The sequence below is a fragment of the Canis aureus genome, chromosome X, assembly GCF_053574225.1.
Source record: "Canis aureus isolate CA01 chromosome X, VMU_Caureus_v.1.0, whole genome shotgun sequence".
Lineage (NCBI taxonomy): Eukaryota > Metazoa > Chordata > Mammalia > Carnivora > Canidae > Canis > Canis aureus.
This window is the reverse complement of record NC_135649.1, coordinates 86,283,398-86,306,628: the sequence shown is the minus strand read 5'-3', so window position 1 is coordinate 86,306,628 and position 23,231 is coordinate 86,283,398. Positions and strand designations below refer to the sequence as shown.

Below are 23,231 nucleotides of genomic sequence, written 5' to 3'. Positions count from 1 at the left end.
GAGTGGCAAAGACTAAAGCAGTCCCCACTCAAGATAAATAAATCCACGTTGGAAAGGCAAGAGTTGTTTTTGTAGGGGGAGGGGAGAAATTTCATCTTCTTCATCAAGAATTCCCTGCTATTTGAAAGGAAGGACAATTTAAATATCCCAAACTCACAGTGGTGGTGTCCACAAAGCCTCGCAGCTCTACAACACCCCCCACCCCACTCCCGCAAAACAAACTCCAAATAACATAAAAAAAGCAAAGACCAACAATGTTATGTTTGTCATTAATTGAATCAGAGGCAATACACAAAGTAGGCAAAATGTTAAAACTATCCCAAATGCTTGAAATTTACAGTGCTCTTCATCTCCTCTCTGCTGTCTACAATTTTAGTAAGCACTGAAGTCAACCAATAGATGTACCCACATTACTTTTCAAGGGGTTGGGTTCAAATGGTAAACAGGTTAAAAAGGGAGAAAGAGGGGCACGTGGGTGGCTCAGTTGGTCAAGCTCAGGTCACGATCTCATTTTCTTGGGATTGAGCCCCCCTGTCAGGGCTCTGCACTCAGCAGGGAGCCTGCTTCTCCCTCTCCCCCTGCTCATGCTCTCTCTCAAATAAATATATAAAATCTTTCCCCCAAAAGGGAGAAAGAGGCAAATAAACACTGAAATGTAGTAGTCACCTGCTGACAACACCCATGCTTTGTAACAATGACTCAGCAAACCATCTCATGCCAACCTCAACCGCTTTTAATCAGTTTCTTCTGAAAAGACACAATGTGATCTGGGCTCTCAAATGACTTGATCAATCATTCCCACGGTTGCAGGAATATGAAAAAACAGTTCATATGTTCTTAATATGTTCTTAATACAAAAAGGTTGCCTGTATTAATCTTCAACTTACCCAGACATCCACAGGCAGCACTCGCTTTTCCATCAGAGTGAGAAAATGTGAGCAGCTAAAAATATAAGTAGATGCAAAGGTTGTGAAACTTTAAAAAAAAATGATTACCCTAGAACAATGACAATAGTTGGGATTTCGCTTTTTCACAGGGAAAAGAAGAGGCAGCTAAAAATATAAGTGTATGCCAAAAGTGGGAAACTTTTCAAAGTTCTCCCTCCAGAATAATGGTAATAGTTGGGATTTCTCCTTTTCAGAGGGAAAATGAAGAGGCAGAAATTCCAGCTGGTCTTCACTACCTCCCCCAAAGAGTTGAGTCAAAGGGTTCATTTGTGCTGAAAACCAGAGTTATCTGCTGCCCGAAACCTAAGCAGAACACATCAGCATTTGGGGACCACCTGGGGCCTAGGAGTGGGGTGGCCTGGGAGATTTCCAGATGGATTCTAAGACAATTCATTGATATTTACATAACAAGAATAAATGTTTTCCCTAAGATAGCATTTCCCTTCAGTGACTTGGGACCACCAGCAAAAGAGGGAGGTACAGAAATTCTATTACATTAATAGTCTTTGTTTTTATGGCTTTGGCATTTATTAACTAGTGGGAGCTGTTTATTGGGTCATAAACTTTACTAATGGGGATATTATCTCTAAATTATAAATCTCCTTCAGTATATGGTTTAGTTATAAAAAAAATAATTATTTAAAGAGTCTGTATGGCTGCAATGTATCATGTTTATCGGCATGATTCCTATAATGGCCATTTAATTGCTAATTACGGGCTTGAACTGCAAATAACCAGGGCAGTGACACACATCTATGTGATAGAACAAGCGGTTGTCATCCTACAAACTCAGGAACATGTCATTGGTTTGCTGCTTTTCCTCTTCTCTTCCCACTTCTCAAAGTGAACTGCATCACAAGCCTGTACACGGGCTAAATTATCCATGTATTTAAAATCTTGAGGGAAAGACAACTGACTGAAGAGTTGAATAGGTAAGTGACAAATGTGTCAGCCTGAAAAGTTCCAGGAAAGTGTCATCCTTAAAAGCTTGCTCTCTGGGGAATGAAAAATCTTAAAGTGACAAAATGGCTTGGCACTGTCAGTTGTCTTAAAAAAAAAAAAAAAAACCCTGGAATAAAAATCAAGTAGTCAAAATTAGATTTTATGGGTAAATGGTCCTAGTATATAAGTTGAGTATTCGAGTTTATTGGAAAGTCCTATGGGCTCTAACAATGGCACATGTAGAATTACCTGAGGTTTATAATTAGAAATAATAGAAATAGAAATAGTTTATTGATTAGCTTCAATTAAAAAAATTTTTTTAAAAGAAAGAGCCATTGTTGTCAACCATATTGGTACCTCTGAGTGCCAAGAGGCCTGTTCATTTCTAGGCAAGATGCCACAAATGTGCAGTGAAGGAATAATGAGGTGGAAGGGGCCTTGACATGTCATCAGTTCCTTTTTCCCTCCTCAAAGCAGTCCCCAAAAGGTAGATGTTGAACCCCCTTTTCCATAGGCTTCCACCGTCTCTAAGAACACCAGGCAAATGGATTTATGATACGTAGCATCTAACACTGGAGACTGAGGTAGATTGGGACAAACTTCTCACAATGAATTCCCAGAGGTCCATGGTTATGAGTTTTAATCAAATATACACTACATGACAAAGGTTCTGCTGAGATTCATAACATATAGGCCTATAAGAAAAATCAAAATAGAACCAGAGAAAAGCAGGAGGGAAACATGTTATAGTTCTAGAATATTTAAACCTCTGGGGTGGGTGGTATGTGTATGTGGAGAATGAACCAAAAAAAAGAGCTCTCAAAATCTTCAGTGTTCCCATCCCTAAATATTTTAGACATCACACATTTTTGGTCATACTATAATTATATATACATGCATATATATCCCTAAGTTAACACCTAACTTTAGGTAGAAAAAGGACATTAAAATATAAACACTGCATATGTTTCAATTTCTCTCCCAAAGTGTGTGTGTGTGTGTGTGTGTGTGTGTGTGTGTTGTGGGGCAAGGGAGGAGTCCTTCTCATAGCTTTGCTAATTTCAGAAAACAAATACATTCACTCTAGAGAGGTTTAAGGATTATTTTGATAAGGTGGGTTGCTACAAAATTTAATTATATAAGTAATAAACATGTGTCAAAAAGATTTCAAAAAATGTTTAATAGAATCACAACTTATTGCTCAGATATAATTTGATTTTATATTGTCATGTATAGCTGTCAAAAGTAATTTTCCTTTTGTGTTGTAATGAATCAAATTATGTTGGATAGAAAATTACCATAAGATTCTTTGGTATTAATAAATCATACATGTAATAAAAATGTTTGACGTTTCTTTAAATGGCATTTTTAATAATGCTGGCACATCAGCACTGTAATACGATGTTCAGAGAAACTAAAACGACAAAAGGGAATTAACTTGGTCTGTGGATTTCAATTCAAAATGAACCCTGTGTTTTTTTTAATGAAGTTATATCTACTGAAATAAACCTAGTAAAATTAGAGCAGGAAATCAAAGAAAGTTGACCAAAATTGGCATATGGTTACTCCTCCTCTAAGCCGAACACATCCTTTAAAAGTCTCATGTAGTTAATGTATTTCACGGGAATAGGTGATGGCATCCCGAGCCACTCATCTTCACATCTCTACAAAAAAACCAAAGATGGATATAAATTATAACCACATTTCAAAGTGCAGTTCTGTAAATGCAACATCGAATTGTTATTGTTATATAAGCTCATGATAAATAGCTTATTCTCAAGGCAGGCATTTCTACTGTCCATCTTCGAATCATAGGGACTTTGTGGTAGACTAAGTTCTTATGCTCACTTCTTTATCCCTCTATTAGAATTATACACCTATGGCTTTTGCCATTTGACTTTGCAGACCCTCCCACGGAGTCTACTTTCCTGTTCCCTTGATATGGGAACATATGACTGGCTTTGGCCTATGTAATGCTAGCAGATGTACCACGAACAGAGGCTCTAATGTCCGGGCATGACCTGGCCTAGGCTGCTGTGCCTGTCATTGCCATGAGAATATGGCTCCCAAGGTGTTGCTGGTCCCAAAATAGCACAGGTGGAGTAAGCCCACAGACAAGAAAAATAAATGTCTGTTGTTGAGAACCAGTGAAATTTGGGGTCGAAGGCGTGTTTGTTATGCATTATTACAGTGATAACTCCCCCTATGCTTTCTTAAGAACTCAGTTATTAAAATCTGAACTGCTAGTCACACTGATTGCTTGGTTGCTGTTTCTTTAACCTAACAATGAAAAGAGCAATGAATCATTCACAGGATGCTCCTGAGGTAAACTACTTTATATATGTACTTTACACATGTGTATATATATGTATCGATATATACACACATATACTGCATATATAGTATATATGGTATGTATATTTGTGTATATATATTTTCTTTTTTAATGATTTTATTTATTTATTCATGAGAGACAGAGAGAGGCAGAGACATAGGCAGAGGGAGAAGCAGGCCTCCGCCACAGGGAGCCCGATGTGGGACTCAATCCCAGGACCCAGGGATCACGACCTGAGCAAAAGGCAGATGCTCAACACTGAGCCACCCAGGCACCCTTATATATTTTCTAATTGCAGAAAATAAATATCTTTACTCTTCTAGAGAGGTTTACAAATATTTGGGGGGCGCCTGGCTGGCTCAACCGGGTAAACATCTGACTCTTAATTTTGGCTCAGGTTGTGATCTCAGGGTCATGAGATCGAGCCCTGCACCAGTCTCCACACTTAGCAGGGTGTCTGAGATCTTCTCTCTCCATCTCCCTCTGTCCCTCCTCCTACTCTAAAATAAATAACTCTTTAAAAAAAGAGTATTTTGTTGAGGTGGGTTGCAACAAAACATATAAGCAGTAAACACATGTCAGATTTTTAAAAAAATCTTGTAGATAGAAATCTAGACACACACAGGGACGCATACACAAACATTTTTTTTTAATTTATGTTGCAATGCTCAATATCAACAGGGTGTGGGTAAGTCCATATATTGGGGGCTGTTTCTATTGTCAAGGTTAATTGTTATTATATAAGAGGTACAATATCTTTCCTGGTGTTACGTTAGTATCCAGAAACATAAGATGTCAGAAACACAGGTAAGGGTTCAATAATTCTGTGATACAATTGTGGAAGCAACCTGTTTAAGTACTGTTTCAGCTGAGCTTTATGGGATGAGGAACAGTTCAGCAGGGGCCCGAAGTGATAAAGGATGTTCTGGGCATAGGGAACAGCATAAGCAAAGGCCCACAGACCTAAAAATCTATTTTCCAGAAAGAGTGAACAGCTAGCCCAGTTGTGGTTTGGGACACATAGTCCGAAGTGGCAAGAGAGGTGGTTGGAAAGAAAAGATGGGGGCCAAACTTGGAGCTCCCCATGCTAGTGTAGACTTCAATGTTTTAGTTGAGAAAAGCCACTGGTGGGTCACCATCAGAGAAATTTGATTAGAAATTAACTAGATTCACTCACTGGATATATGAAGAATGAAACAGAGGAGGAAAATCACTTTGGAGGTTACTGCAATAAGAATCCTAGAGAAAGAGAGGACTGTGCCATAACCCGGGTAGCTGAAGTTGGGGTCAGTGTGAGCTATATCTCAAAGATTTTGCTGCAGTAGAACATATTCCTGGAAGGTGATCGATTTAGAGTGGTGATAGAAAAAAGGGGTAGTGTTATGGGTTGTACTGTGTCCTCTCAAAAAGAATATGTTGAAGTCCTAACCTCTGGTATTTCAGTATACGGCCTTATTTGGAAATTGAGCTGCTGCAGAGGTAATGTGTTAAGACAAGGTCATGATAGAGTAGGGTGGGTCCTTCCTCCAGTAGGCCTGGCATCCTTATAAACTAATACAGGTAAGGATAGTTCTAAGACTTCTAGGTATAATAATATCAATGATATTTGCAGTAGTTTCCTAGGGTCGCCGTAACAAATTACCACAAACCAAAAGGCTTAAACCAACAATACTTCATTCTGTCACTATATGGGGGGTCTGAAGGCCAGGTACTGGCAGAGTTGGTTCTTTCTGGAAGCTCTAAGGGAGAATCGTTCTGTGCTCCCTCTCCTAGCTTCTGGTATTTGACAGCAATGGTTACAGTGCATTTGCCTCTGTCTTTATGTGGCTTCTTTTATGAGGACACCAATTACTGGCTTTAGAGTTCACCCTAATCCAGTATACTCTCATTTCTCATTTTAACTTTTAATTACATCCACAAAGACCCACTTCCAAATGAGTTCACATTCTGAGATTCCAGATAGACATGAATGGGGAGGGGTTAGGTGCATAATACTCAACCCAGGGCACTATAAGCAAAATAAGGAAATCAGGAAGAAGAGAAGTTTTAACTTTTTTTTTTTTTTTTAAGTGTGGCAGTAAGGATCAGAGGGGTTGGAAAACTAAGTTCAATGTGGGACTTATTTAATTTGAGGTGCCCACAGGACATCAAGGTGAAGATTCTGGTAAACACATAGGAATAGGGTTCTGTGTAGCACAGAGCTAGAGTCCAGAACTGCAAAGATGTGGAAGTCACTGAAACATGGGTGACATGTAAAACTCTGATAATTAAGAACACTGATACAGAATCAGAAGAACACCAAGTATTGGCATCTCTATGTAAGGCATTAAACAGATGATTTATGATAACAAATTGGTTGTATTATGGGATTTATACTGCTGAATAGTGATGGTTATACTACTCCTACTAATCAATTTATTAGATATTTACTATGTATGCTTTTATATGTTTTACATGTACTTAGTTATTTAATCATCACAGAAAACCCTAAGAGGTGGCTATTATTATGATACCTATTTACAGAAAAGGAAACTGAGGCATAGAAGGGTTAAGTTGCTTGCCCAGAAAACTGCCAGTTAAGTGGCGAAGCCTAGATTATAAACCCAGCAGTGAGGCTCCAGAGCTCTGCTCATTTGTCGAGCTACCCTCCAAAGCCCACAGAGGATTGGGCCAATCTAGAAGCAGCCGGCTCTCATCCTACATAGCTACATCTGTTCCTATCATTGTCAACAGGAAAAGTTGAGTAGAAAACAATGTGGTTCCAGAAGTGACACACCTTTTCTTTTTCAAGAATGCCTCCTGGGGCACCTGGGTGACTCAGTCAGTTAAGCATCTGACTCTCGGTTTCTGCTTAAGTCATGATCTCAGTGTTGTGAGATTGAGACCCGAGTGGGACTCTGCGCTGAGCATGGGGCCTACTTAGGATTTGTTCTCCCTCTCCCTCTGCTCCACCTTCACTCCACTCATGTTCTCTCTCTCTCTCTCTCTCTCTCTCAAAAAGGAATGCCTCCTGCCAGACATTGGAGGTTGAGCTCAAACCACCAACCAGCTGTGTAAAGAAGGAAACGCCATTCAGATGGATGAAGCCTAAACCAACTCCTAGGGCGTATTCGTATCACATGGAACTTAGTGAAATGTCCTTCCTACACCAAGAGGCAATAGATAGTTGTGTGTGTATACATATATACAAACATATATGTACATGCACAAAATTATACACTTTAATCAATAGTCATTCAACACGTCCTCAGAAATTTCATTACTATTTTTGCTCTTAAGAGGTATTTTAAAATTTGATCATGTTATAGAGTAATATAATACAAATATATATACTCAAAATCACTCTTCCTTGATAATTTTTTTAAATAAGAATTTCCAATACAAAAATAATAAAATACATTATACAATTCATATCATTACAAAGAAATTATCTGGAGAATGGATTCTCTTATGAAACAGGCCAGTTCTAGAAGGTCCTTCCCTCACAGCTTCATTAGACAGCAAAAGTTCTTGCTGTTTTTGAGCAAAGGGCCATGATTTAACCCCTAGCAATAAAAGAAAAAGAAACAGAGGGATTCGTGTCAGAATAATGATGACTCAAGAATTTGGAGATGAGAATTAAATTTATTAGCAATAAGCCAGACTCAGACAAAATGAAATGCAATACCTTGAGGTTTGAGATGAAGGATAATTTAAGATGAAAAGACGAGAGTCCATTTCTTTACAGCTTAATCACTTTAAACCCGATGGCTCATGTAATGCTTTCTGGACTGCTCCAGTCCCACTATATTCTTTCTAGAATCAATACTACTTCCCTGGATTTGATTTTCCTTTTTCACTATTTTCCAGGATTCAGGTGGGAGTGACTTTTTCTGCCCTATTCCTGATAAATGCCACAGGCATATTTGCAGTAGTTGAGGAACCTGGGATCCACATATTGTCAATACGCTACTGTGATTCAATAATAAAGATAAGTATACCTGGTCTTTGTCCCTATTTCTGGCCCAGAGCTCCTGAAATCCTTGAAATGTCCTAAATGATGAGAGGGATAAGGTATCTTAGGTTGTTAATGAGACATCTTTGGAAAGCACCTAGGGATGGGGGGCTGGTTGCTAAGGTAACTGACCTTGTAATTAGAGGGCTGGAACTTTCAGTTCCCTTCCCGCTAGACCTCCTGGGACAGAGCTGGAGGTCTGAGTTCAAACGCCAATGGTCAATGATTTAATCCATCATGTCTTTGTAATAAGCCTCCTTAAAAACCCAAAAGGACAGGGATTGGAGAGCTTTGGGGTTGGTAGGAACTCATGGACATTTGAGGAGTGTGATGTGTGCAAAGAGGGTGGAAGCTTCCCGCTGCTCCCCCTACCTTGCCCTATGCATCTATCTCTACCACCTGGCCATTCTGAGTCCTACATTTTTATAGCAAACCAGTGATCTAGTAAGTAAAATGTTTCTCTGAGTCTATGAGCTGCTGTAGCAAATTAACCAAACCCAAGGAAGGGAGTCATGGGAACCTCTCATCTGTAACCGGTTGAACAGAAGCACAGGTGATAAACTGGTGTCTGAAAGGGGGGTGAGGAGGGCAGTCTTGGGGCCTGAGCCCTTATACCCTGTGGGATGAGATGCTCCCTCGAACAAATCATGTCAGAACTGGGTGGAGGGATCCCTGGGTGGCGCAGCCATTTGGCGCCTGCCTTTGGCCCAGGGCGCGATCTTGGAGACCCGGGATCGAATCCCACGTTGGGCTCCTGGTGCATGGAGCCTGCCTCTCTCTCTCTCTCTCTGTGTGTGTGTGTGACTATCATAAAAAAAAAAAAAAACTGGGTCGAACTGTAGCTCAAGCACATGTCCAGAGTTGTCTGGTGTGCAGGGCTGGGGGGCACACCCCACATATTGGCATTGGTACCAGGATTATAGCCAACCCCTAATTTTAGGGAGAGATTTTAGGGGTCCAACTGACCCCTAATTTTAGGGAGAGGTTTCTAGGTCCTAGTTTAAACGGACTAACAGAAATTAAATTGAGATCCAAAGGAGGGTGGGAAGCAGGAGGTAAGATCGAAGAAAATCAGGGGAGGGGAGGCATCAATAAAGTAGAGGAGAAAGGTATCTTCTTCACAGCTTGGGCTGTAATTGGGTCCATGTAAATTGAGTCACATGGGCAATGTCTCTGCAAAATAAAGAAGTCTTTGGGGACATGAGAAATCCCACACTCCCACTGCCTAATTGTTCTAATAAATCCACAAATGTTCTACGTTATATAATATTTATGATAATCTGGGCAGTGAATAAGAATACTCTTTGTGTTCACAGACCTTTTTATTCATGCTACACTACAAAAATGAGAAAAGTCCAGGTCAGATTGTATTCCTAGCAGTGCATGTATGTTTTATTTTTTTTTTTAAGATTTTATTTATTTATTCGTGAGACACACAGAGAGAGGCAGAGATACAGGCAGAGGGAGAAACAGGCTCCACACAGGGAGCTCGATGTGGGACTCCATCCCGGTACTCCAGGATCACACCCTGAGCCGAAGGCAGACGCTCAACCGCTGAGCCACCCAGGCGTTCCTGCACGTACATTTTAAATGGAGATAACTGCATGGTAATTTTACAACAGGAGAGCTCATCCGTGGCAGATCCTTACCATTCCAGATGAGGCTGAACCTGCTAGTGGTTCTGTAAAACAGCCCCCTGACCACACATACATGGCATCTTAAATGTCTGTGTGTGGCAGGCTTTGCCAGCACCCCTGCCAGTCCCCTCACCCTTTCCATCTTGGCGCTCATCGGCCTGGCTTCCAACTGCCAGCATCTGCGTTCCTCTTCCTGAAAGCTTTTCTTTGGCCTCTGAGACCCACTTTGGCTGTCCCTGTGACACGCCACAAATGCCTGGGAATTCATTCTTTCCCCCCACGTCAGGAGCACCCTCATCCATGACTGAAGGGAACTGATGGATGAATACTGCAACCCCCTTGCACTCTGGGTGGGAAAATACTAAGGTACATCTAGGTCACTGGATCCTTGACTTTCCCAGAGGCATTAAGCTCCCGTCACCAAATGTGATACTGATTTGAGAAAATGCCCTGCGGTAGCCCTTTCCCTTCCACTCTTCATCCCCCACTCCCAGAATAGTGTTCTTTTCAACCTCCCTGCACAATCCATCTATACTCAAATTCTTGTCTTCAAGTTGCCTTCTAGAGGAAGTCAAACAAAGATACTATGCGATTCTGGATTTACCATATTTAATAAAATGTCTATGGAAGTCACAGCACAGCTTGAAACAAGAAGCAACTTCCTGACAAACTGGCGGATGGATCCAGAGTCTCCGAATGTGGCTTCCAGATAATTCAAGAGACGGCGCCCAAATCTCCAAATCAAATTCAATTTCATCTGGAGCATATGCAATATTTTCTGGAAGAAGGAAGGGCTACAAAATGCAGAGTGAATTCAACAATGATGCACAATCACGACTCTAAAATGGCTGGGAATCATTGTCTGCAAGAGAGCCCCATGGCATCTTCCAAGCTGGCTTTGACTAACGCTACTGACGATGTCAAACAAGTTGGCAATAAATTACTTGTTCATCAACGGTGAAAAAATGTAGCTGCTGATCTGTAAAATCATAGACCCTTGAAGCAAAGATGGTACTGGCTGGGAACCCAGTAAACAGCAGCTGCCCAGTGAGAATAGAAAAGCTGTGTGTGAGCTCATGGGCTCTGGATTTATTTGCTTTGACATTTTTAAAAGGAAATTTAATTGGATTATGTCTCCTTCTAGTTTAAAATTTTCTACTGTAGTACTGGCCACCAGATGCATGAGGGGAAAAGATCGGGAGCCAATTAAATTCCACGCTTCACTGAAACAAGGTTATTTTTATTCCTCCCAAATGTAAGGCTGATGGAGTCATGTTAGTGATTTCACTCTGTTATTCCCTCTACTTACGCAAAAAAAGGGAAAAAAAAAGAAAAAGAAAAAAGATATTTCTACAAGAAATATCTACGAATTTGTAGACCAATAGGGTGTATAGAACTGCAACTGTGGTTTCCTTGGATTTACTGCCTTCTAATAGGTTGATGTGACCTCAGAAATAATTAAATTAAGTTGACAAAATTGCAAAAGCAATTAAATTTCCGTGAATCAAATTGCCATTAACTTGGGGAAGAAATTTTGCAAATACTTGTTGAGATAATCAAGAGCATACTGATGCCATAAGGAAAAGCTCATCGATAAAACCTGGAGATTTGCTTATATTCCTATCTATTTCTATCTTTACTGTAATGCCAATATGTCCCAATTGCTTCCCACTCCCCTATAGAAAGAAAGTTTCAACAGAATTGTCTTCTGAGTGAGTGTAGCTAGAACACAGGGAACTTTCCTTGAAACTGCCTTCCAGGGTAAATAAAGTTTTCAAGAAAACAAGGATTTTTGCTGAGCTTTAGTGGTAGGCTTCTGCATACAATTAAAGCAGACATCACCCAGTGCTTTGAATCTTAATGGATTCCGGCAGAATCATTCCCTACTAGGTCACTGTTTGGTGTTAGGTAATCGGTATGTGTTTATCAGCTACTTTTAAAATCTAATGAGAATGACTAATAGTCTTTTATTTCAACTGTTAAATTCAACCTCAAATCCTAGAAATAACTGCTTATTTAAAGAGCTGGCACTAGCCCCTGACTATATAATCTTTACCTTTAGGAATGCCTTTGAGTCTCAGCTTCCTGTCTATAAATTGGGAATGATCTTTAATTCTCTCAGGATCGGGACAATAACATGTCATAAGATATTCCACCCTCTAAATACCAAAAGGAGATCCTCAACAAGTAGGGTGTCCTAAGATGTATCCCAAGATGCACCCCACCTGCCCCCACCTCCCCACTGTTGAGGCCATATATCATCCTGTTGTGGCAGGAGAGGGCTTTAGAGCCAATTGCTAATGGTCCAGCAGTTTCAGTGCTCATAAAATGAAGCCACAACCAATTTTTCTCAGAAATGTCAAAAGATAAGACGCCAGTCACACAGTGCCAGTTATAAAGTTTATACGAGAACCGATTTAGTGTTATTTTTTAAAATGTGACTTCTGAGATTAACCAGACAGGCTCTAAGCAGCGGGACCTATTTTGCCAGTTTTACAGCTACCATCTGCGAGCGAGCACAATAGAATGGAAATGGGGTCTCCTGGCCTTGACAGCGCCAGGGCAACACGCTGGGACCGTAGATAGTCCCATAATAGAGTGGGGGTAAATCATAACCCCAGTGGCTCAGCATGGGCTGCAGCAGGAGCCAGGTGGAGGCCCAGCCAAGGGAGCTCCTGAGAATTCAGGCTACAGGCCACAGTCAAGAGTCATATGGTAGGTGACAGTCAGCTTACGCCCAGCCACATAGGGAAATCTCTCACCAAAGGGGAGCAGGACTAATCAAAAGCTAGACTGGCTACAGACCACGGTCCCCCTTGTAAATCTTGTTTGTCATTGGACCCCCGCTCTATTAGCTGAGACCACCTAACCATTACATGTAGTGGAGCCCCATTTGAGACTGGGGGACTATCATCCAGCAGACCGAGCACCAGGAGCTGTCACCTGGACCTGGTCTGACACCCTGGCTGTGAGGTTTGTGTACTTGAGCCCAGCTTTTTATTCTGGCAACAGACCATGCTGGGTCATTCTCTGCCCCTAGAAGAGTCATTCTCTGCTCTCCTCCCCTGCCTCACCGCCCGAGTAAGCCAAGTTCTGTGGACTCTGTTATTCACCGAGCTTCCTTGTTCTCTGGCTGCTGGGTGGGTCCAGTCAATGAGAAGCAGCAAGAGATCAGGGTATTGCTTCCACCTCCTGTCCCCCCTGTCCCCTCACTGCCTGGCCAGGGTTTGGCAGTGGCTACCCTCCTCTACCTGCTGCCACTGCTCCAGCTCTTCCACTGGGCTCCACTACTATTGGCCCCTCTCTGCTTCTTGAGACCTATGGATGGTAATGGTTTCCTGTTCTGGCTGGTGCCTGAGTGCTTCACTGCACTCATCCTACCCACTCCCCTGTCAACAGTCCCATTAAATCTGTATCCCTGACTCCTTTGACTGTTCTGTGTGTATATGTTTCCTACTAGAACCTCACTGGTATGGGGACTTAGCCAGCTCTGTCCCCGAGAGTGGGGCTAAAGGCTTACTTCAAGCCTGCTAACTGGCTTTCTCTGACTGCTGAATAAGTGCTAACTAAAGGACTGATAACCCATCACCGTGCCACCTGTTTTGGAGAGATGTCCTGCCTTTCCAATCCCATGTCCGGTGTACCAGACCTGCCTCCTACTCAGCCACTAGGTAGCTGAAGCCACTAGTCCTGTTCCTCTGGTCTGGCCCCTCCATGATCACCCCATACACTACAGTTAATGAGATTAGACTGGGAAGGTGTCTCAAACCCCTACCCCGACCATCCATCCTGTCCATTAATACTGAAACCAACATAACTGGTGTTGAATCTAGTACTGAGGTCCACTCACCTTTCATCAGCCAGGGGGTCCCTTTTAATTTCTCAGTAAGATCCCCAGTTAAGGGAAGAGATTGTGTTGAGGACGACGTTCAGGACAGGAGTAAAGATGTCCAGCTTCTAAGTAGTGGCTGGTTGTAGTAACTTCTAGAGAGCTATTTGCAGCATCTCTGGAACTTCAGCCAGAGCCAGCCTGTCCAGCTCATACATTAGAGGAAGCATGCGGCTGCCCAACCCCTGGCCTCCACCTGGGCCATGCTTCCACACTGGACTTCAGCCTGCTATTCCTTGTTCTCAACAGGACTTTAATCTGTTGTGTCACATTCAGGGCTAGGTCACTCTTACAACCTGGTGGATCTTGTCCTGAAGTCTCACGTGTGACTTCTTGGCTATGGCAAATTTTCCCAAATGTTGGCAATCTCCAAAACGCTAAGTGAGACATTTTCTTTACCCAACTGGGCCCCCACAGACCTATACATCTGGTCTGGCTCCTCCTGTGGCCTCTTGCAGCATACCCACTCTGTTGTCAACTCCCCACCACAGGCAAAAGCTCAGGTGATGACAGAGGAGCAGGGGTGGGGAGGCGTTTGTGCCCCATTGTCAGGCCCCCAGTTGATACCAAGAATGATCAACAAAGGCTTCGAGGACAGTAAAAGCAAAAATAAACAAGCTACATCAAACTAAGACACTTCTCCACAGCAACAGAAATGAGCAGCAAAATGAAAAGGCAACCTACTGAGTGGGAGAAGACATTTGCCAATGATGTATCTGATAAGGGGCTAACATCCTAAATATATAAAGAACTCCTAAAACACAGTATCAAAAAACCAAACAGTTGGATTAAAAAATGCGCAGAGGACCTGAACAAACATTTTTCCAAAGAAGACATCCAGATGGCCAACAGGTACACAGAAAGATCCTCAACATCACTAGCCATCAGGGAAATGCAAATGCAAATCACAATGAGACCTCACCTGCACCTGTCAGGATGGCTTTTATAAAAAAAAAAAAGACAAGGAATAATGGTGTTGGCAAGAACACGGAGAAAATGCACTGTTGGTAGGAATGAAAACTGGTGCAGTCACTGTGGAAAACAGTATGGAGGTTCCTGAAAAAATTAAAAACAGACAGGCCCTACAGCCCAGCAATTTTGCTTCAAGGTATTTATTATAAGAAAATGAAAACACAAATTCAAAAACACATATGCATCCCTATGTTCACTGCAGCATTATTTAAAATAACCAAGATAGGGAAACAGTCTAAGTGTCTGATGGATGAACAATGGATGAACAGATAAACTGTGGCATAGAGATACAATACAATATTATTTGGCCATAATAAAGGAAGGAGATCTTGCCATTTGCATCATCATAGATGGACCCTGAGGGCATTAGGCTGCGTGAAATACACCAGACAGAACAAGACGAGTACTGTCACGACTTCACTTATATGTAGAATCTAAAAAAACAACCAAACAAAACAGAAACAGACACACGGCTACAGAGAACAGATGGTCACCAAAGGGGAGAGAGGTAAGGGGGGGATGGATGAAATAGTGAAGGGAATTAAGACGTACAATCTTCCAGTTGTAACTAAGACAGGGATGTAATGTACAGCCGAGGGAATACAGTCAATAACATTGCATGGTGACAGGTACATGGGTGACTATTTTGCAACGTGTATAAAATACCATGTTATACACCTGAAACTAATACAATACTGTATATTCATTATCCTTAATAAAAACAAAAACCAAGAGCGTCAAGAACAGCTGGTTGCCAAGCTATTATGCACCATCCTGGATCCCTTTGAGGAAGGACGTGGCTGTCTGGCTGCTGAGAGTCCCCTTCAGGGATCGCCTCGGCTACAGAGCTGCCTTGGCTGCAAAGAGTCACGTTATCCAAGGTCATACCCTTTCCTAAAGCAACCCATGGAAATAAAGGCTTAGCCATTTTGGTCCATCTCAGGACAGCCCTGAAAGGTCATCGAGCTCCAGAGCTCTCTGTGGGGCTGCATCAGCTGCTCCCTCTGTCCATTCCCGTGTCCTTCCTCTCCCTTCCACAGATATTGATCCCAAGAATGCTCCCAAATAAACCTCCTGCATGTAAAACTCCACCTGCTTCCTGGAGAACCCAATCAATTTGACAGGCTCTGACTCGAGTGTCTCAGCGCATCATCAGACATTAACTTGCATGGTTCAGGAGATACTGTGCTTTTTCACTACTGATTGTACAGTATCAACTCTGCAATATTACGCTCAACCCATTCCCACTAAATATTTTCACATGAGATTATAGACTCACTGGTAACATTCCCAAGCTATCTTATATCCTCTTTATGAAACAATAACAAGCTGAGGAATACCAGAGTGCTGGAGACTCTGGGATCTAGTTACGTTCTCATTATTAAGTTAAATCGGTACCATTTTATACCTATGTTCCTTTCTTTCTTAAACTGGCGAAAAAGAAATGGCCCATTCCAAATGTCTCTCACAGACTGAACTGCTTTGAGGCTTGGTGAGCAGAGCTGATAAGAGACCCAAAGTGTAAAGTTCTCACTGAATATGACTAACAACTGGAAGAACCCACTGCTGAAGCATGGGCCCTTTTTCTGGTGCTATACTCCTGTTGATCTTAGCCCTGGAAGGTGTCTGCTCAAGGCCTGGCTGCCTCAGCTGAGGAAGTAAGACCTCTCTATTTTACAAAATAGCTAACATTTAAACCCTTATTAAGGGACAGATGTGGTGATAGGTGTCTCACGTGAATCAACTCAATCCTCACAACTACCCCGATGGAAGTACTATTCATTCTTTCTTTTCTTTCAGAGAGACAGAGAACATGCACACGCACGAGACAGAGTGAGTGTGCGTGTGTATGCGCACACATACACACACATACAGGGGAACATGCAGCGGGGAGGGGCAGAGGAAGAAAGAGTCCTAAGTAGACTCTGCACTGAACACAGAGCCTGACCAGGGCTTGATCTCGTAACTCCACGATCACGACCTGAGCCGAAATCAAGAGTCAGAAGCTTAATCGTCTGCGCTGCCCAGGTGCCCCGGAAGTACTATTCTTATCTCCACTGTTGAGGGAAGGAAACCTGAAAGGTTGAGTGACTTGCACAAAGTCAGCCAATTGGTCAATCACAGAGCTAAGGATCTGAACTCCGATTCATGTCCCAGTCACAGAGCATGCAAGGGATGAAATGGGGGAGAGGCGGCTAAGGGGAAAGTGGATCTTAGACCTTCCCATGGAGTGACCCCTCTTCCAGTGTGGGTGGTGATTTTTCTGTGGGCCCTTAAAGTCAACTTAATGGTTCACAAATGACATTCGAAAGACAGAAAGAAGGGGTGTGGGGGAAGAGAGAAAAAAAAGGAAAAGAGGGAAGAAAGAAAGGAAGGAAAAGAGAAAGAAAGACAAGATCACACATTATGCCACATGCAGTCAGAATAGTACTGTTTCACAAAACTCTGGTTCCACTGTATCTGTGCATAGTGGGTTGCTGTGAAAAAAGTATCTTACTGCAGGTTGTCGTATCCAAAGGTCATTAAATTTCATTCAAATTCAGTCAGCAGGAAAATAAAAATTAAAGTAATAACTCCCACGTTTTCAAAGGCAAAAATGTAAAAATCACTTGAATGCCTATCAACGGAAAACTGGATGAATAAATCATTCTATATCCATATTGCAGCTATTAAAGAATGGCTCGGGTCTATACATATTAAACTAGAGAGATTGCCCATGATGTAGTGGGGTAAGAAAAACACACCGTTGATAAATAAATGCATGTGGCAGAATTATATTTTTGTACAACCAGGAATGAAGCCCCCAACATATGGGTGAACACAGGGGTGGTGGGCTGGGTGGAACAGAAAGGCAGGGAAGTAGGAACTAAGGAAAAATACAACAGAGGCAGTTTCCATCTTGCAAGTGGCAGCCCGCGCATCATTTGGGGTGCCATAGGAAATAGAGGACATGAGCAAACTGCGTAAGTTGAGAAGAATTTAATACAGTGACGATTTGCAAAGTTGTGGGAAGCGGTTAGGAAAACCAACAGGGGATCCTCTGGTCCCTCAAGGACAAGAGCAACAGAGAGCCAGTGCCACCACCGGGGGCTAAAGGGGCAAGAGAGGGTGGTTACTGGAACCTAGAATGGTGGGCAGCTCTATGGAGGAGGCAGTCAATTTCTGGGACAAGCAGGGAGGAAAGGATTTCTCTCCCCTCCCATCCCCCTCTACTCTCTTGCTGGTGCATCCCATTGGCCAACCCAACTGGAGGCCAGGGGGTTAGGGGACCACTGATTCAGCCCATAAAGGTCAGCTGCCCAGGACTCGGAACAGGGGAGGAAGAGCTGGAGAAAAGTCCTAATGGGACAAATGGATGATATCTGGCACAGAATACTATGATATTGGGTGAGAAGGGAGAACAGAAACTCCATCTATCCTTTTTCTTTTTTATATACAACATTAAATATTTGCATAGATGAGAATTAAAAGGTTACCAAAGGACAGTACTGATTTGCTTTTGTGATGGTATCTTGGATTTTAGTTAATGAAATCTAGAATCTTTAACCATAATCACATTAAAAAAGAATTTTTTTTCTTCTTATTCTTTGTAGTACAACAGACCTGAGTTATAATTCTTTATCACACTTTATCACACAGAAACACTGAAGCTGTTTCTCTAACTTCCTCGTCTCTAAAATAGGGATCATGAGAGTACCTATCTCACAGGGTTGCTACGAGGATTAAACCAGCTAATAGATTTTCAGGTCTTAGGGTAGCATTTCGCACATGCTTTAAGTGTTTGCAGTTGTCATGGTGACAATGGTACACCAAGAGCTTCCCAATGGGCACAGACCTGTCTCCATGGCACCTCTCCAAAGTGCCCACCATCCAGCCAGGACAAACTCTAGGACCAGGGTACACCTGATCATGTCACTGTCTTCCTTGAAATCCGTCCCATGGGTTTCCAGACCTTGCAGGACAATATTCAAACCTCACTCCTGAAGGTATCTCCAGCCTCATCCCTCTCTATTCCTCCCTTTGTGCCTTCATTCCAGCCACACGAATTCCTTCTGGTTCTATACAAGTGCCATGCTGTCCTCTGTCCCAGAGCCTCTGCTAGGGAATGCCTTTTCTATACCATGCCACTTTTATCCCTTGCTGACTCTTCCTATTCATCACTGAAATCTCAAGCATCACCTCCCCTGAGAAGACCTCCTGTCTCCCCCAAACCCAACCCCAACAGCTCCTTCCTCATCCTATTCCATCTCATGCAGGCTGTATCATGCCATACTCCAAATCATGAATGTATTGGTTCTGCCATTAGTGGGGGCGGGGGGCAAAGGTAGCAACAATGACCTTCGTCTCTGGACCCCAGCAAGGAGCACAGGACCTGCTGAGAGTGGATACTTATTCATGATTTGTCTGAGAATTAAATTTATAAATGAACGAGTTAAATAACCCAAAGTCACTCAACTATGTAAGTGGCAGAGTCAGAATTCAACCCTAGTTATGTTTGACTCCGAAGGCCACCACTGTCTCTCAACCATCTGGAAGTTCTAAGGCTGCCTGACACTCCAGAATAGTTGCATGCCTGAGGGAACTCCCCTGGGGCACCAGACCAGTTCAGGCCAGAATGAGTTGGTCAGCAGAGACTGGGAGGAATAAATGCCTCCTTTCTAGGAGTCACCACATGACATTTGCTTTATCAAGGGACTTTCCCAAGAAAATCAATTTCTGGAGCATGTTAAAATATAAACAAACCACCATCCACCCACCCACTCCTTAAAGACAATTGGTCCAAAGAGATCTTTGAGAATTCAGACAATTCCACAATGTTGAGAGCACCACCCGATCACATGAACTTTGTTTTCCCTAACCAAGCATTTTTCTACTGAATTTTTATTTTAAATTTGGCTCCACTGTGAAATGTGCATCCCCCTACTATACTGTTTCACCCAAGGCAAACCTGTTTGCACAGCCACAGACATACTGGGGATTCTTGACATATGCACCATTTGAGATTTGCTCATGATGATGTTAGCAGAATCCCTTGATAACAGTGTTTATATCTATTTATAACTGTAACTTATTATCCTATTTTCCATATAATTGGATGCGACTGAGGTTAAAAAAAATTCAGCTGCATAAGAAAAGTCATGCTCTTATAGAGCAGATGTTCGCTCAGCATGGAAAGTGAATTAGTCTTTAACACAAATACCCAGAAATACATCCGTGTTTTCCAAAAGCACTGACGTTAATGTCTTATGCTGAAAAATAATTTTTAAGATAAAGGACATTAAAAATGTAAGGGAGGTAGTCACAGCTGGTTTTTAAAACAGGTGTTCATTTTACCTCTTTAGTGTACAACGTTGCTTCCAATTCAGGCATCGGATTTATCCTCCAGTTCAGGGCACAGAAAAATGACTCATAATTTATTTGTTTTTCGCTGTCTTCAAACCTGAAAATATAATTATAATATATAATTTGGCTCAATCTACAGAATTCAGGACCAAAATGTCAGCTTAAATGCCACCGTGAAAACATAATGTCAGGCATGTTTCAATACCTGATATTTTTCTTATTTCTTATTAGTTTATTATCAGATTCTAACCCTCAAGAGTGTGAACTCTTTGCAAGCAGAGAACCCACACGCAGCTAATTCACCACAGTGTCCCCAGCACCTAGATTCATGCTGGCACCTAGTAGGTTGCTCAATAAAAGATGTGCTGCAGTTGCCACAGAAACAAATGAGCTTATTCAGTAACTGAGACCATTTTGTTCAGAGTATCTGCGGGCCCTCTTAATTTAATACGGTTGCTACTTTAGGTCAGTAAAATAAAATCTTGCTTCTTAAATTGCATGCCTTTTAAATTTTTAAGGGGAGCCTAGATTCATTTTGTTTAAGATACTTTTAGGAAAAATAAAAAAGTATTTTTATCATTTATTATCTAGCCATTAAAAGGAGTTATTGAGGGGGGGGCACCTTGGTAGCTCAGTTGGTTAAGCATCTGACTCTTGGTTCTGGATCAGGTCACGATATCTGGGTTGTGAGATCAAGCTCCGCATTGGGCTCTGCACTCACCAGGGAGTTGGCTTAAGGTTCTCTCTTTCCCTCCCCCTCTGCCCCTCCCCCGCAAGAGAATAAAAAAGGGTTATTCAAATCCACATATGCTGTCATGGAAATATGTTCATGATATATTGTTGAGCAGAAAGGAGGTTACAAAATAGTCTGTAGAATTATAATCTCACTTGAGGTATGTATTTATATAAAAAGGCTGGGGGCGCCTGGGTGGCTCAATCAGTTAAACATCTGACTCTTGATCTGAGCTCAAGTCTCAATCTCAGGGTCATGAGTTCAAGCCCCATGTCGGGGTCCATGCTGGATGTGGAGCCTACTTAAAAAAAAAAAAAAAAAAGCAAAGAAAAATTCTAGCAACAATACACGGAAGTATTGAAAACAGCTATCTCTGGGAAGAGAAACGCATTTTTTGCTTTTTGCTTTAGGCTTCTCTGTATCATCATCATCATAATTGTTTTTAGATTTATAAGAAAAAATATTAAGCCCATTTTCACTTAAGAGAAAACACTGGCATAAATTTAACCTTAACTGTAATAGAGTTTTGGCCATTAAGACAAGTAATTTCAACACAATTGCTGGCATGACTGAAACACAAGCAAACTACTTCTTAGTAGAATACCTCAATGCCACCTATTCTTAATCTGACCACACTCTGCCAGTTTTTAAGGTTAAACATACACTGGTCATATCAGATCATTTTGTGAAAGAAAAGACAAAGGTATGGTTCCCAAGCACCCTGCCAGGGTTCCTGCTCCTCTCGGGACCTTCAACTCAACATGCCCCTCCAGTCAGCAAGTGAAGTGCACAAGATTCTGCTGTAAGGATGAACAGGGGATAATAAATTAAAAGAAAACCTGGTGATAATCAACACAGGAAAATAACATATACTCAGAACCAGTCAAAAGACTATTTTTTTTTTTTTTTGGTCCTTGGGATTACAGAAAATAACAGCTCCTATTTATAAACTAATACAAATTAGCAGTTTTAAGTTAAATGTTACAAGACGAAGTCACATAGTCTCATCAATCTACACAAAGGAGAATAAACAGAGTGATCAGAAAAGGAGAAAGGGAATTCAGTCATTTTTTTGTGTACATTTTCTTTGGCCAAGGATTCTGGGATACAACTCCAATGTGCTGCCCCCTACTGCTGTTTATCCTCGAGATCTTGGCTTCTTCACCATCTGAACTCCTTGAAAGGACGTGCTCTGTTTATGGAAATCTTTGTAGCCAAAATGCTGGACCATTATGGCTTTTATTTGTGTGTGTTTTGGGAGAAGAACTAAAACTCAATCAATTAAAGATGTTTTGTAAGAAACTTTCCTCTAGCGTGGAGCCTTGAAGACAAGTATTCCCTAATACTCTGAGTAGGAGCTGAGGTCAGAGAATGAGATCATGGAGGGCCTTTGACTTTCATACTGGGGAAAACTAAGAGCCACTGGAGCCTACTGTACACAGAGCAGTTAACGGGGTTGAAGTTATCTTTTCTAAAGATCACTCTCACTGATATATTGGGAAGAGAATGCTGGGGCAGAGCCAAAGTGGTGGGGGGGGGCAGCTAGCAGTCTTTTGCAGTGATCCAGAGGAGGCATAAGGGTGGCTTAGATGTTGGTGGGGACAGTGGAGGGCACTGAGGAGTGGTCAGTTCTGAATATATATATATATATATATATATATATATATGATTTATTTATTTTAGAGAGATTGAGGGTGGGGGAGGGACAGAGGAAAGAGAGAATCAAGCAGACTCCCTGATGAGTGCAAAGCCCAACGTGAGGGCTTGATCTCACAACCTAGATATCATGACCTGAGCCAAAACAAAGAGTCTGATGCTCAACTGACTAAGCCACCCAGATGCCCTGATTCTGAATATATTTTGATATATATCATATATATATATATCATATATATCGATCCCGGGACTCCAGGATCATGCCCTGGGCCAAAGGCAGGCACTAAACCACTGAGCCACCCAGGGATCCCCAAGTAGAGGATTCCTAAAGGATTATAAAAAGTGAGAGAGAGAGACAGAGAGGCAGAGAGAGAGACAGAGAGAATGCATGGACTTGGGACAACCCCAAGGGTTTTGCTTGACCAACTGGAAAAATACAGCTGTCCTAACAGAGAGAGGAAGGACTGCAGGGGCCACAGGCTGGGAGGTGGCGTGGGAAATCAAGAGTTTTGTTGGGTATGTTACATTTTGATGGGAAGGGGGCAGCTGGACATAGGAGTCTGAAATTCAGGGAAGAAGTTCAAGTTGAACATAGAAATATAGAAGCCATTAGCATATAGATGGTATTGAAAGCCACCAGATCGGGAGACTGGATGAGATCACCAATGAACTAATTTTCTCTATCTGTTCCTACAGTACAGAATTTAATGGTTGGTAAACTCCCATTACATCAATTACAGGAGACATTTATTTAATCCTAGAGGTTTCAGAAGTTTAATATCC

General features: G+C 41.9%; 1 protein-coding gene across 2 annotated transcripts in view; it reads right to left on the bottom strand.

The window, feature by feature from the left end:
• Positions 1–2,514: 2,514 nt before the first annotated feature.
• EFHC2 (EF-hand domain containing 2) overlaps positions 2,515–23,231 on the bottom strand; it is a 197,225-nt gene continuing 176,508 nt past the window's right edge. For both annotated transcript variants that reach the window (XM_077890289.1, XM_077890290.1), the window contains 2 exons: positions 20,051–20,156; positions 2,515–3,553 (listed from right to left, as the gene is read on the bottom strand). In XM_077890289.1, coding sequence (XP_077746415.1) covers positions 3,452–3,553; positions 20,051–20,156 — 208 coding nt within the window. In that variant the 3' untranslated portion in view covers positions 2,515–3,451. The remainder of the gene's footprint in view (positions 3,554–20,050; positions 20,157–23,231) is intronic.